This window comes from Anguilla rostrata, chromosome 1, assembly GCF_018555375.3.
Source record: "Anguilla rostrata isolate EN2019 chromosome 1, ASM1855537v3, whole genome shotgun sequence".
Classification (NCBI taxonomy): Eukaryota; Metazoa; Chordata; class Actinopteri; order Anguilliformes; family Anguillidae; genus Anguilla; species Anguilla rostrata.
Window position 1 is genome coordinate 16,675,471 of NC_057933.1, and position 14,667 is coordinate 16,690,137.

Genomic DNA, 14,667 nt, shown 5'->3' on the forward strand with positions numbered 1-14,667 from the left:
AATCCAATTACTAACCACCGCACATTAAAACTGCACAGTATAACACAACACAGCACACCTTAACTTCACTGTAAAGTTATTATCAGCACTGTGAGTACAGAGATACCACGCTCAGTGACCTCATTCATAAACTGCATGCGTTTGCACAAAGAATCCAGAATGAAGTTTCTGTGGCTCTCAAGGTCGTGGGGGAACTTTGACGAGACGTCTCCTGACTCATGACTGACAGCACTTCAGCCCAGGAGACACCGATGTCCATTCAGTCAACAGTGGGAGGGCAAAATAACCATTTAAGAGCAAAAACAGGAAATAAATCAGGCCACACTGCCTCGGATCTGCTGCGTCTGGGAGGGCTGTATAAACCCGCTCTGGGGGGGTGTGTGGGGGGGTGTGGGGGATACCACACTGAGCGGCGCGTCGCGGTGCCCAAACTGCCACACTCACGTGGGTCTGGCCAATGGGCCCTGAGAGGGAAATTATACCGTTGGAGTTTTAATAAAAAACCTGCCACCCACCGCCAGCCCATCTGCTGCCTGCTCTCCTGTCTCGGGGTAATTCACCAGCACAATTAAGTCCCCGTCCCGGGCCGCGGCTGGCAGCTGGAAATGAAGTGCCTGGCATTTTACGAGGAGGTAGACGCCGTAAAACGCCCGAGGTGGAAGGATCTCGCCCGAGCTGGCACGGGTTGGCCGCTCCGAAGCCCGCAACGACGGCTAGCTCGAAAGGGGGCTCGCGGTGCGAGGCACGACCGGTCGTTGCGAGGGCAGAGAAAACTAGGTCACCGCAGTGGGGATCCTTCAGACGTCGCGTCACTCAGATTCCCCAGGGGACCCCCGCGACCGACCGCTAAGCCTTACAACAGCGCCGACGGGACGGCCCTGAGAGACTTATCAAGTTCATCTGTTCCACACAACACAAAGAGGACAAACAGGACAAACACAGAGCACTATCACACACACACAAAGTGACACAACTATCCATCTTCTCCCAATGGAAGTAGATATGGCATGTGTTATTCAATAACAGGAATGCACAGGAATAAAACACTTTTTCACCTTTGATGTGGGTGTCATCTTCATCTTAAATAAAAATGGTGGATTTGGACAAATGCGTCACGCGCCTATTTATACGCGCTACAAATTGGATTTCTGTGCATCACAATATATGTGGTCGTCTGTTTACGCTTGATTTTAAATGAGCTGCATATCAGTCCATTCTATGCGTTTAAACTAAGGTTGCATTTCTCCTAGGTGCGGCACTCTGTGTTTTACCAGATCTGGTCGTCACGCGACTCCCGTGCTCTTATTATGGGATGTCATTCCTTAGAAGAATTTCGGTGACGCGACAAGACGCAGGCCTGAAAGTCTATATTCAGATCTGATGTAAGTGGAATCCAAGCCAGACTACCTGTACCTTCAAATCTGATTCAAACACATCTGACTTACACATGATTTTTGTGTTTAGACCACAATCATTGAACACAACACATCAGATTTTTCAAGAAATCCCAAATTTCCCAGGGACGACCGTGGCCGGAAAATCACAGGGTCACGTTAGGACCAGCTGTGAGTTCTGCACTCAATGGCCAGAGAGGGTTTCAGTCAGTCGAGACTGACATCAAGCATCAGCGACCCCCGACAGGCAACTGGGTTCCTGGAAGTCTTAACTGTCTTCCTATCAGTAACAGCCTGTATCCGTGTGCGTCTGATTAGCAAACTGCACTATGATAAGTGGCAGACTTCACACGCTTCCGAAGAGAGCACATGCTTATCGGCACTGCATCGATGGCGGAGGTTGTGATGCAACCACCGACGAACACGAGGGCATTCCAAATCTAGGAGAAAAGCATAGGCTATATAAAAAAACCAATAAACAAACCAGAAATTGGACATTTGTCAGGTAAAAGGAACGTTTAACCCTTTAAGGTGTAAGATCACGAGTATGTGATTAGAATGTTCTCAGCTGAACATTCTAATGCTGACGTAACACTCACTACAGGTAATTGAAAGCAACGGAGTTCCAAAGAGTTAAAAACAGAGCCTTAGTAGGCAGCAGAAGAGGTGACTAACTTTCAGCCAACTGCCCTTTTTAATATATTCCACACGGAAAGACCCGTTCCAGGGCACAGCCCGGTTTCTGCCCTGACCAGTCTACTGAGCAGGCCACACCCCTGCTGCTCCGCCCCCATTACGGCAAAGAGGAAGCTCGCTGTCAATCTGCAACAGCCACGCGAGTCAAAGGTTCAACAAAGCCTGGACACCGGTTAAACCAGAGCGACGGCCTGATCAAAGCCAATCCGCGAGACCGAAGAGCACTGGTGCAAAAAATTTCACGTGCCTCATTGCCAATGCATAATAAGACCATTTAAAAAATTAATAGAAAAAAAACGCTAGCCAAGGCTGTTGGAGTCACCGTGCCAGTTTGCGGCAGTAAAAGCATCTCCCAGCTTTAACGGACGAAAGACTAAGCCTTTATATTTCTGTGCCATCACCCTCGCCTTTTGTTGATGATTAGACACGCCCCATAACTCCGGCTCATTTTTCAGCGGCTAAGTGCCGCTGGCAGGCGCCGAACCCGCTCTGCCGACGGACCGCGCGCGGCGGCCTTATCGAACCCGCGCAACACGCAGAGACAAAAAACACAGACGGCCTCCGCCAAAAGGCACAACAGCCAGGCAATTACCACCGAGCTCACATTTACATCTGCCTTCACAGGGCCTTTCTTTCCGTCTTCCTTGTGCTCTGTACATTTCTTTGAACCGCACAGCGGCACGGCGGTGATGTCACACCGCGGTTTGAAAACGGTAAGGGGGCCACTGGGGGAAATGTTTTCCAGTTGTATTTTAATAGAATTTCTTGCTCCCCAGTGATTGTTGATTAAATAATTGCTGGCAGGCAAGACTGATCAAACGAGCGCGTGCGAGGCTCTGGAATGGGTCTCCACGGACACCTCCCTCATTAGTATTCAGATTCCGTTTGGCCCCGCTGAGAACCCACGGGCGGGGCAGGGGTACCACAGTCGGGCTGGGAGTAGCACGGCTCTCGTCTGTGTGATGGACCGAACCACCTGGGAGTCGATGGAGAAACAGAGGACGGGGTTTACAGGAAGATGATGACACACCCCCCCCCGGCAAACATAAGGCCGACGCATACAGGCAATCGCCCGACGTGACAACAGACTACCGAGGAACAGATAGAGGGGTGCTCTGCGTGTGGAAGCCAGATCTCGGAGCGTTGGCTGGTATTAATGCTTACACAGGTGGCGAGCACAGTGATAGTCTGGAGACCAGCCTCAGCGCGGAGAGCTAATTAAGGGCATAAATCTTGCTATACTGTACAAGATCGATCAATTAAAGTGCATCTGACAGCAAGATCCTGGTAGTGGACTGTGGCGCCGTCCAAATCTGCAATCACTGCGACATACGTTGATGGGTTGCTGCGTTACCGCCAAGGAATTTTCCATGCGGTGCTTACGGTGTCGGCTGTGATCCCAGGAAACAGGCGGAGGAGCCCCACGTTGCGGTTCATTTGGGTGTGGACCTGGAACTTGGCCGTGGTGTTGGCCCTCCATACCGTGTCCCAGTTAACTGTGGTGGGAAAGGAGAAGACGCACGGGTTCAGGACAAACGCGGGGACCATCGACAGGAAAAGCGCTTTCGCTCGGCCCGTCGATCCCGAGCGGCAAAATACCTGAAGATTTATCAGTGCCCAGAAGAAAACAGATGGGAGACATTACCGGAACGTTCCGCCACTCCTGTCGCGGAAGATCCTGCATGGCTAAATAACAGCTCGTTCCGAGAACCATCTGCATTTGTTTTCCTCTCCCTGCGATAACTCGGGCCCTGCGCAGCGGAGGGAGAGCGGACGGACGTGAAGAAGCACGCGTCGGGTTTACTGCTCTCTAATTCCCGCCGTTTCAGGCTGCAGTGCCCCCCCATCTGTCCCCGCTCCGTCGCTGCTCTCATCTTCATCTTCCAACCGTCTAATCAGCAATTACAGCCCAGGAATCGCCAGGCAGGTGTCACATATATTACACCCAAGGAGATTCTGAGGCTCCTGGTTTCCTTTCCAGCACTGCGGTTACCAATTCATGTGGTCTTGTTTTAAACATTGTGTCATTTATACCAATCATGGCATTCAATTCTCCTGAATCTCCAAGCCTGCACAGGACACGTAGCACACACACACACACCCACGCCTGGCATTCCCATGTCATCAGACGGCTCCAAAAAGGGTATGAAAACAACCGTACTTTGCCTGCAGTTTTAAAAACATAGCATATTTCTCTGAGGCAAAGAATTTAATAAAAAGGAACACGGCACAAAGAGTCATTTCCTCACTACTAGGTCATGAGGGTATTGCTTTGTTATTTTTCCTAAGAAAAGCAAACATTTGGACAATATTTCACTTCTTCACCTGAGAATAATTCAGACAAAACACCATTTTTCAATCATATTACACAAGCTGGAAAATAATGGTGAGTGAACAGAAAACTACACTCTGTCTGATTCTGAAATGAACAGATTTTGTATCAAAGGCCCTGAACGCTTTTGCACAATACCCCAGCCATGGTGCAAAACAAATCACACAACAGCAACCAAGCAAATAAGAGTCCTTAATTACTTTTGATATCCACTTCAGCATTGGCAAGCGGAGGGAGGTTGGGGGACGCAAAGGCGTTGAAACTCCCAGAATCCACCTTGGTCACACGATTCCCCCTGTACAGCTTGTGGTGAAAGTACAGACAGACCTGACAGACAGACAGACAGACAGTGATTGATCGTCAGTTAATGGAGTAACGTCAAAAAGTTACAGGGGTCCCCTTTCTCTTCGGGATTCAACACAGAGATGTCTAGCACCTCCCACAATGTCAATTTCAGCTTTATCCTACGACATTATTGCTACCAAAACTAATTTCACAGAGCATATGGTTCGATACAGTTCAATAAAATCTAATATAGCTGTGTTTTCTCATCTTTTTTTGTCTCGGGTATATCTGTTTGTCCTCTCTGATTACATTTCATAGACATGAATCTGTAGATATGAACAATGGCCGGGCTCTTGGCAATTTTTTTTTTCCCATCAGTGATTCAGTGAAACTAGCCCTATTTCTTTTCAGTGAGTCTGCCTGAAGAGAAAGACTGTTGAGTGGCTGTATTGCGACACGCTCTCCAGGACTACTCAACAGGCTTGTTAGACCAGTGGTTTAGGGAGGTTTTGCTGCTCATTGTCTTGTTCAGTGACAGCGCTGTGGAGACAGGCGTGCGAGTGGCAGGCCGGCACCGGCAGGAAGGGCCCAGTGGAACGACAGACACGCCGATACTTCCCCGTGTCACCTATTCACGCAGTCGGCGTGTCAGTCATACCTAATGCATGAGTTTTCTCCGAAGCGCCCATAACCCATTATGTGAAAGGTGAGGCAGCTGGGCCGTAAAGATGCGTTTAGTACGCGCGCATCGGGCCTTGCGCGAGCTACAGGAAGCCCGAAGGCCCGCGCGGCGAATCTACCCGCCGCCAGGAGTCAGCAAGCGAGCCGTAGAACGCACCTCCGGGATCACGAACTGGCCGGCGATCAACAGCGCCCCCAGGAGGTTGTCTCGACCATCGTTCCTCATCTCATAAATGGGCACCTGTGAGACACAGCAGCAAAAATCGATGTCTGTTAGTCGTTTTTTCCAGAAGACATTTCAAGCTTGGCAGTCGGGTAAATGTTTGAGGCACTCTGAGGAGCGGATATCATTGCCTGTTTTCCAGAGAGGTTAACGGTCTCCCCACTGTGGGGGGCTTACCTGGGAGCCAGTCAGAATGATGGGCTTCCCCAGGTGCTCACAGATGAAGGACAGGGCAGAAGCTGTGTACGCCATAGTGTCTGTCCCATGCAAAATCACAAAGCCGTCGTACTTCTCATAGTGTTTCTGCAAAAAAGGCAAAAAGTTTCACGTGGGAGGAAGATTCTCTTGTTATTTTTTCATCTTTTCAGGCTGTTCTTCACAACACCCATCTGCCACCAACTGGGTACAGGGTTTTGTTTGCATACATAATAAACTTAATTAAATTTGAATACAGTGACCACGGATATTTAAAAAAATAACTCAGTTAATTAAAAAAGACAATTGGCCTATAGTGAGAATAATTTTGCTACCTACTGAAGTTATTTAATTACATACTCCACCCTATGAATGCTTAATTCAACAGACAGATGTTTCAGTGGGCTAGACATAAGCCATGTGCTTTAAGCGGCAGGACTGAGTAGACATCAACACAATGTGACAGGGTCTGATCGTAGGTTACAGACTAAATCGGGAGGCACCTCAATGTCCTTTCCGATTTTCGCCCAGTCATCAGTGGTCATGTTGCAGGAGTCCAGCAGGGGGCAGTACTCCAGGACTGTGTACACAATCCTCTTGTTCTGCTTGGAAAGCCTGGGATGCCACGGCAAACAGAGGAAACAAACACAAGAGACAAAGACCACTGTGAGCAACCGCGCCTCTCTCATCTCGCCTCACCCACTGAAAACAAGCGCAAAAAGACTCCGTGCATTTAAGCCAGCGCAGATTTGTTTACCAACAGAACCGATCAATTACCGCGTACCAAATGAGCCAATTAAAATATTAAAAAGGTGAAATCCACTTTAAGTGCGAGGCTTTGTTTTGTTTGTTCTACAGACGCAGTGTGAGTTGGACCGAGCTCGGTGCAAACGGGAGCATAGAGGGGTGGGCACCAAAGAACATGGCGCGCGTTCCCCTCCGAGAGAGGGGCGAGACAAAGTCGATTTTGCGGTCCGTCTGTCTGAGCGGCGGGGCCCCGGAGCCCCTCAGTAAGCAGGGCAGAAAACTACGGCAGCGCGGGGCGGAGGAGCGGGGGCGACGAGACTGGATTAAACCCGTTTATGGGTGAATGAAAGCTCTCAAATTCAGTATTCCTCCTCCCAGTTTGGGGCGGAGCGCGGGGGGGGGGTTTAGCGAGGGGACCCCTTTGCGTCCCTAACAAATAGGGGCGGCTCATCCCTTAGCAAGACCTCGTGTCCCAATTAAAAGGGGGCGGCTCGTCCTGGCCCCCATGCATATTTATGCCCTCTCTAAGTGGTGTTAAATTCGGGGTCCCGTGTTCTCCCCACTACGGAGCTAATCGCGGTGCGAGCGGCTAAGCAGCTGTGAAAAGATTTTTTTTTTTTTTTTTAAATCTCTCTTTTTAAAAGAGGGGCCAGGGCGCACCCATTAGCATACACCAGCACACCAACAAGGAGAGGGGGAGCGGGCCCTGCCTTTTCGGGGCTTCAATGGAACAGTCGGGGGGCTGGATTCCCAATGATCATCCGGCCCCCCCCCCCCCCTCATCCCGCTAGCAGAGCCCGCCGATGCCGCGTTAATTAGCCCCGACTCGCGAGACAACCCTCCAACATATGTTGTTGATAATCTTGGAGCAAAGGGTGCCGCTGGAAACTGCATTCAAATCACCAATTATTTATTTACCTTGCAGTACTGCCCACAGAGGGGGGGCCGGGGGGTGGATTTACATAGACAGGACGACTGCTGCCTGGCAGGTTGTTTGCGAGACGGCGCGGAATGAGGAGAGAGCTACGTGAGCTCTTCCTAAAGACGTACTGACTTCAGCCTCCCTCCGCAGAGTTTCCCTGATGGCGACTTCGATAAATCAATACGCCAACTCCCTGCACTGGGATCCCCCAACGCAGCTGGGAAAGTCCTAGTAACGCGGGGACCGCCACTGACGGCTGCAGTCGGAGTTTGCCCAGTCCAGCGCGAATTTCACTGCGCTTTCACTGTTTTTCACGGCAACTCAAGGTCTAACACCGCCCCTCGCAATGTCACTGCCCCGCAATTCACTAGATAACGAAGCAAAGGTTACTCGCGCACATGTGCACAAACACGTTTGCGGTCCTGCTTTCATAGTTTCAGTGACAGCTCATTTGGGTTAAAGCAGGGCATTCACACAGGCACAAAAGCAAATGGTTAGTGTTCAAAGAAAATCGACAATGAACGGATGGATAGTCTAAAGCACATTGAATCATTGAGACAAGCACAGTAGTAATACTTAAAACAAACAAGATGGACGTCACTGAATATGGTTATTGAGGGGGAAAGTTACTTTACAACGTCCAAATAGAGAAAGTTTTCAGTAAATTTAGGTTCATTTATACTCACCAATATATTACAAATATTACTGCGTCACCATACAACGTGATGATTATATGCGGTTTTAATATGGAGAACTGAATAACAGTTGTGGCAGTGTTATCACAGCAATGCCAGGGGCCATGCAGTCTATGATTCAGGGGTGACATATGGCCACACTTTCACAGGCACAGCCGAGAGGCAGGCATGGGGGTGAACAGAGAGATCTCATAACAAATGTCCAACCCCCCCACAGACGCACGCGCGCACACACACACACCCACAAAAAAATACATAAATCGCACAAGCACACACGTACGCATGCACACACACATACACACACACAAGACCTCTTTTTATTTAAATGGAGCATGATTTGGGGTTCTCCTTATCTATAACCCCCACACAGATCCCCTATCTGCGCCTTTTGGGATCTTGTGTTTCAGGGCGAAGTTTACGCCCCAGGCTCCTTCGCTGTCTGCGCAGATTAGCGCAGCACGCTAGGAGCGGAGCGGATCGGGGATCATACCCGGGGAGGCCCAGGCCCCGTCTCAGCCCCATCTGGAGGGGAGATAGCGGGCACCCCTTCCACCTTCCGCCCGCCCCGGCCCATTCACGACGGACCCCCAGCAGCTCCCCACAAACAGGCCGCAGGGATCAATGCGCTCAAGTCGGATTAGCTTCCTCCGCGCCGGCTTAACAGCAACGGCCGACCGGAGGTCTTCGCCTCCCTGCGGTGGCTCCCCTTCCCACGGCTAGGCTACAATGACTCAGCGTTGTCCTGAGAAGGCCTGCGCTGCACCCGCCGATTCTCAGCGTGGGGATCGACAGGATTACGCCCTTCTCTCTCTCTCTCTCTCTCAGAGAAAAGGGCCGCGAGACTAAAGAGCAAAGGAAGCGTGGTCACGGTGACCACCGCAGCCGAAACGGGCCGTTTGCGGTCCGCCCGCGTTTCGGACCGCTTCGCCGAATCCGCGCGACGGTTCCTCCGCAGCGAATGCAGCAGTCAGTCGCAAAGCAAGGCGCAGGCAAACAACACAGGCACGCAGTGTGCTACCAGTAATACAGCACCCTTTCGAAAGCTCGTCTGCGTGGTGCGTCGGCATCCTGTCGAAACAACACAGACAGTTTAGAATTTGCATGCAGGGGGAAAAAAGCCCTTGTGCTTGCAGCTGACGAACAGCTTCCATCCTTTTCCTCCAGTGAAGTTCCTCGGGTTGTCTTACTGGAGGCCACGGTTCTTCAAGCTGTACAGCTTGGCATAACTGGGAGGTGAAGGCAGCCTTCACATGTGGTGTGTCACAGAAAAGGTGACGCTCAGGAACTTATATTAGAGCTGTTCCTAGTAATCTGACGTCTAGTAAACCTCTCAAAGAAACTAGCCTCACAATGGAGGAATTTCCCTTGAAATAATCGGTGTGAAAATTAGAAACACTTCATAAAACATTAACATTAATATCATTCCATCTTCTCTGCAACTTTAAGTCATGGTACAGGCTGGAATTAACACCCTTTGTCAGGATCGGTTGAGGCGACATCAAACAACGCCCCACTGTGTCCAAGCTGGATAACGTGACTAGTATTCAACCAGCATTTGTCCTTAACTTCAACTTACAAATAAATGCAAACCTTACACTTTTCTCTCCCACAAACTCAGTTTGGTGGGTTAGTTTGAGTGATTGTATCTGACCGAGGGAGGAGTAGCTGCCTACACTGAGCAATGCATTGAGAGTGGTTGTGGGAGTGGTGGTTTTTATGAGTTATTTCTGCATAATGATAAGAGTGTTTTTTGTGTAAACCTTTTTTAGAATCACCAATTGCGCTTCCTGAGGACACCTTCACCCACACGCCAGGAGGACTCCAGGTGAAACGCACATTCCTCTGACGCCCCCCTGGGAGTTAATGACTATTTCATACCCTACAGGCCCCACAACATTACAGGAGAGAGCAGGCACCAGCCAAAGGACAGGCATACTCGCACAAAACAAATGACTTCTTTGTGGGTGTCTGCCATGTTGTTGGGAGGAATTAATATAGCAGTAACCTGGCCAGCATGACTCCATCCCACCCCTGGCTGGATGAAGCCAGCTGAGTTACACCACCACAGACAGCCAATCATTGGCTAATGACAAAGTCAAAACACGGTACAGCTATTACAGGGCTCAGACTGCACTTGAGATAAGTCTAGCAGTATATCTAGTATGATGGCAGCGCTGGGCATTATTAAAGGATTTTAGAGAGTGGTGCTAGATTAAAAAGCCTGTAAAAAATGTGATATGTGGTATCATTAGTTAACATTAAGATTAATTTTGGGAAATGCAAAACATACACAGCTTTGTTATCTTATTATTTGTATTAGCATAAATGCATAATCTATGCTCATTCAAAAAGTTATATTATAGCCTGAATCCTGATCAATGATTAATCATTAAAGGATGATCATTAAATACCTTACCTTATGTAAGGTACCTGTACATGGAGGGGCAAAATACTATAACGAAATGACATTGGCAACAGTTTAACAGTTAATTTAACCAATAATCCCAGACTCAAACTTGTGGAAAGTGTTAATATAAGGGACACAGGCTCTTTCCCATAATTCCCCTGGAATGTCACTTACGGAAGGACCAGAGTGTTCTCTTGGGGACAGAAGTCATACAGGCGGGTCTGCTGGGCATACTGCTCGTCATGAAGGATGGGTAGTTTGCGGAGGGTATTGACGAAGGAATTGGGCTCCGGACACAGTACTGTGGGTGTGCCAGAAAGATATTAGGGTCATCATTTAACATGTTATTCTTTACAATAATGCAAGCACACCTTGACTCATTGTGCAGTGAATCAGTCAGGAAAAACATCGATATGATTCCCACCGAACTCCTATTGACGTCACAGTCACAGCCTAACAAATCGCAGTAGGAATGCATTGCACAAAATGAGAGAATTCTGTCACCATCTTTACTCTGAAATATGTTTTGTGTGTACATCAATCTCCCAGTTTCTATATTAACCCTGTCATGATTCCTTTGGTTATACCATCACCTAGTGGAATACTTCGGAATAGCATACCAACCATGGCAACAGCAGTGCCTAGATCGGGGACAAGGAACCAAAAACTAATCTAATGATGTACTGGTAGCAACAATCATATTAAACTATAATTGATGTAATTTGAACTAACCTTTTCTAGAATTCAATCAACTTCAGTTATAGTGTCATCCTAACTTACTTATGCACCTCAATAAAGATGAGCAAAGAAGTGTGTTTGAAATTAACAATAGGCCTCTGACTAATTGTATTAGTATGAAAGATTATCATTTTCTTTCAGCATATACTACAGCTCAAAGAATTATGAAAATTATATTCTGATATTTAAAGGGGTGTCCATAATTTGAGATAATTGTAAACTACCTATTCAAAAATTAATAAGTACATATACATATAGGCTATGTTTTTATCACTTCTGAAATGCTTCCAGTGCCATTGCATGTAAAATATTAGCTTGCTATAAAATGGTTACATATTTAAAAAAAAATTTTTAAGTTATGCAAATCTAGTCATGTATTTCAGGTTGTCTTCACATTCAGACATAATACCCAGTTTTGCTAAATTTCTTTCCAGGCACCCTAGATACACTATTTTTTTGCCAAATATCAGTATAGAACAACATATTCCAGTTCCTTGGGCCACATACTATATTTTAGCAACAAATGGAATGAAACAATTTAAACTGTAACAAAGAGAGCACAAAAAACAGAGGATCCTCAAGCAGAACCCCTTTGACTCTCGTAACATCTGGATTTTACACCACTCAAATAAATTACCACCAATATTTCTACTGAAATGCCAAATGTGTGTAGTACCTGTGGATAATCAATCAATATAAAACAAAATAATGTAATTCTTACTTTGAGGTCATTTTGACCATATTTCCATATTTCAAAAATGCATTGGGACAGTGGTAGCACAGCAATGTGTGTATTAGCAGACAATAGGCTCACTATAACAGTGTGAAAGAACTGGTGTCCGGTATTGTTCCATGAGTTGGATTGATTGTTATGCTAGTGGTATTATTGTGCAAGGTAGTTGGAGGGGGACCAAACCCCCTTCCAAAATACAGGATGGTAGTATCAGTCCTTCATTTTACTGTGATTTGCAGTGAATATCTTACGATAGTGTCAATATTTGTCAATATTGTGTTCCGTTGGTGGGTGCTGGGCAGTAGACCCACCCCCCCTCGCCTGCCACCTAAAAGCACGCCCATGTGATCCAAGGGTCCAAGGACAATCTTCTGATTGTGTCACCATTCTATGTTGAGAACAATAACATCACACATGTAGACTCATGCGCAAGCCAGTGTTGAAAATCCACCAGCAGGTTGGACACTGCCCAGTGAAGACAACATGAGGATACTGCAACCACTGCAGTACTGGATAAACAAACAGCTACAAACATGATGTCTGCCTCTATTGTACAGAGCACAAGAACTGCTTCCTTCAGTATCACACCAAACAGGGAGACATGGACACATATGAAGACAAACAACATGATTATTTGAGGAGCTAAAAAATAAAATAAGAATAAAAGTTTGACATGTGTTCGTTATGTTATCATCACAACGGAACTATCGAGTTTGAGTTTTAAAACTAGCATACTTGTGTCTCTGAGTATCTTACTGGGAAGCATAATGACAATTTCTGCTACCACTCAAGCCCAACGTTGCATTTTTACAACATGTTCAGTAATTTGCACCAAAACAATAAAAATGCAAATTCCTCATCAGTGGCCTCCTACAACAAGGTTTTAAGAGCTTTAAAAAAAGGAATCCTCCCCATTACATCAATTACACCCACTGTATGCTTTTATGATTGACTCACAAATGGGTAATTGTTTAATCATGTGAACTATAGGCTCACTGGCACTCAGTGCCATCCCTGGCCATACCATATGTATTAGTCTATTCTAAGGCATTTTAAAGCTCACAATACAGCACAAAAGGTATAACCTAAACATTAGCCGAAGACTTCTGCATAGGCAAACAGACTGATGTAAAACAGTAAGCTTTTGATTATAAAATGAACATGTGCTGCAAGCTGTGTAACACATGACTGAAGCCCCGGAGGTGTTTAACTAGAAGATGTGGTCAAGCAGCTGTATGACATTCAAGCTGGTCAAGTCATTTCATTGGGCGTTATGCTATATATAGGGTCCTTTGAGACACATGATCATACCTGCCAATGTTGCGTGGTGGAAATGAGAGATTTTCCACTGCTCAGTATCTAGCAGCAACCATAAATGCTTGTGTGTTTGGGGGGTGGGGGTGTTACGCACAGAACATTACTTTACATTACAGCGATGTAATGTATGGAAGAAAAAAGTAAGAAAAAAATATAAGGATACCATAATACAAAGATTTTATTATTTAAGACGGTTCCAAAATACAAAATAATATGCATCAGTAGTTGCAGTGTGTGGGTGTTTCATATTAGCACACAATATTCGGGAAATATGGGAGATGAGGGGGAGAAGTGACAAAATGCGAAAGGAGTTGAATACATGATAAAGCGTGGAAACGGGAGTGTAGTCACCCTGCGAAGTTTTCAATAAACAAAACTTTAGACTTCCAAACACGCCCCTTGCCAGACGGCCAATGATATGTCACATCAAACAGGAACGAAGTAGGCCTATATACTACAGATCATAGCTGTCAAGTGCAAATAGCCAGCCTACCACAAGGCTCTGATGTAAGATGTAACACAAAAAAGTTAAGGCGATGACTACAACAGTCAGAAATAATGAAACGAATTTGTAAAAGCTTTTAGCTTTTGGGCCAGTCTCAATGGTTCTTAATACATCCGAGGTTATAGAAAAGCTGCGAGCCGCATGAATTTTAGCTAGCCAATTCTGAAGGCAACACATGCCATAGAGACTCTCCCCTCATGATTTCACGTGCAGACTTAAAATACGGAAATGAAATAACTGACGACACTAACGCCTGCTCTATGGGCTATAACTTCATATCTCAACCATTTCAAACATGTTGTTAGCTAGCTATAACTACGGCAATAGGACTAACCTAGCCTACACACATTGTCAAAATGTTGGCGAGCTAACATCATGCTTGAATTGGTCATGATAGCTAGCAATGTAGCCTAAACCGGTTTGAGTTCCAGGCATGCAGCGTTTCTTACCGTTATTGTGGTACATCATTCCGATAGTTCCTCCGGTGTTGATGACCAATACCCGCGCTTCAGCACTGGGGCTCACCTCCAGGGATTCGAGACTAGCACTGCTGGACAATCGCCTCCGTCGTCCCTGCTGTATTAAAGTGCCCCGATGAAGAGATGTTTGAGATTGGAAATCATCTGAGTGATCTAGTTGATTCAGACCTGAATGAGACAGTTCCCTCCCGAGAGAGGACATGCTTGTAGCAGGCGAGGGTCCTGTACTAGACCGCTTCCCATCCGCCATTATAATGTAATGTCGAAGCCTGCGTCAAATTAAGCTTCTTAAAGAGACCGTCCCACGATACTGGAATT

The 14,667-nt window shown here is 46.8% G+C and overlaps 1 protein-coding gene across 4 annotated transcripts in view; it reads right to left on the reverse strand.

The window, feature by feature from the left end:
- Positions 1–14,667, reverse strand: part of aspg (asparaginase homolog (S. cerevisiae)) — a 28,782-nt gene that overhangs the window by 13,563 nt on the left and 552 nt on the right. Inside the window, exons 2-9 of one of the 4 annotated variants that reach the window (XM_064325751.1) lie at positions 14,320–14,446; positions 10,752–10,878; positions 9,203–9,238; positions 6,310–6,421; positions 5,789–5,914; positions 5,546–5,629; positions 4,623–4,749; positions 3,474–3,586 (exon numbers count right to left, since the gene is read on the reverse strand). In XM_064325751.1, coding sequence (XP_064181821.1) covers positions 3,474–3,586; positions 4,623–4,749; positions 5,546–5,629; positions 5,789–5,914; positions 6,310–6,421; positions 9,203–9,238; positions 10,752–10,878; positions 14,320–14,446 — 852 coding nt within the window. Of the gene's footprint in view, positions 1–3,473; positions 3,587–4,622; positions 4,750–5,545; positions 5,630–5,788; positions 5,915–6,309; positions 6,422–9,202; positions 9,239–10,751; positions 10,879–14,319; positions 14,640–14,667 lie in introns of those variants that run through there. The other 3 variants (XM_064325724.1, XM_064325734.1, XM_064325743.1) reach the window with 3 other exon arrangements.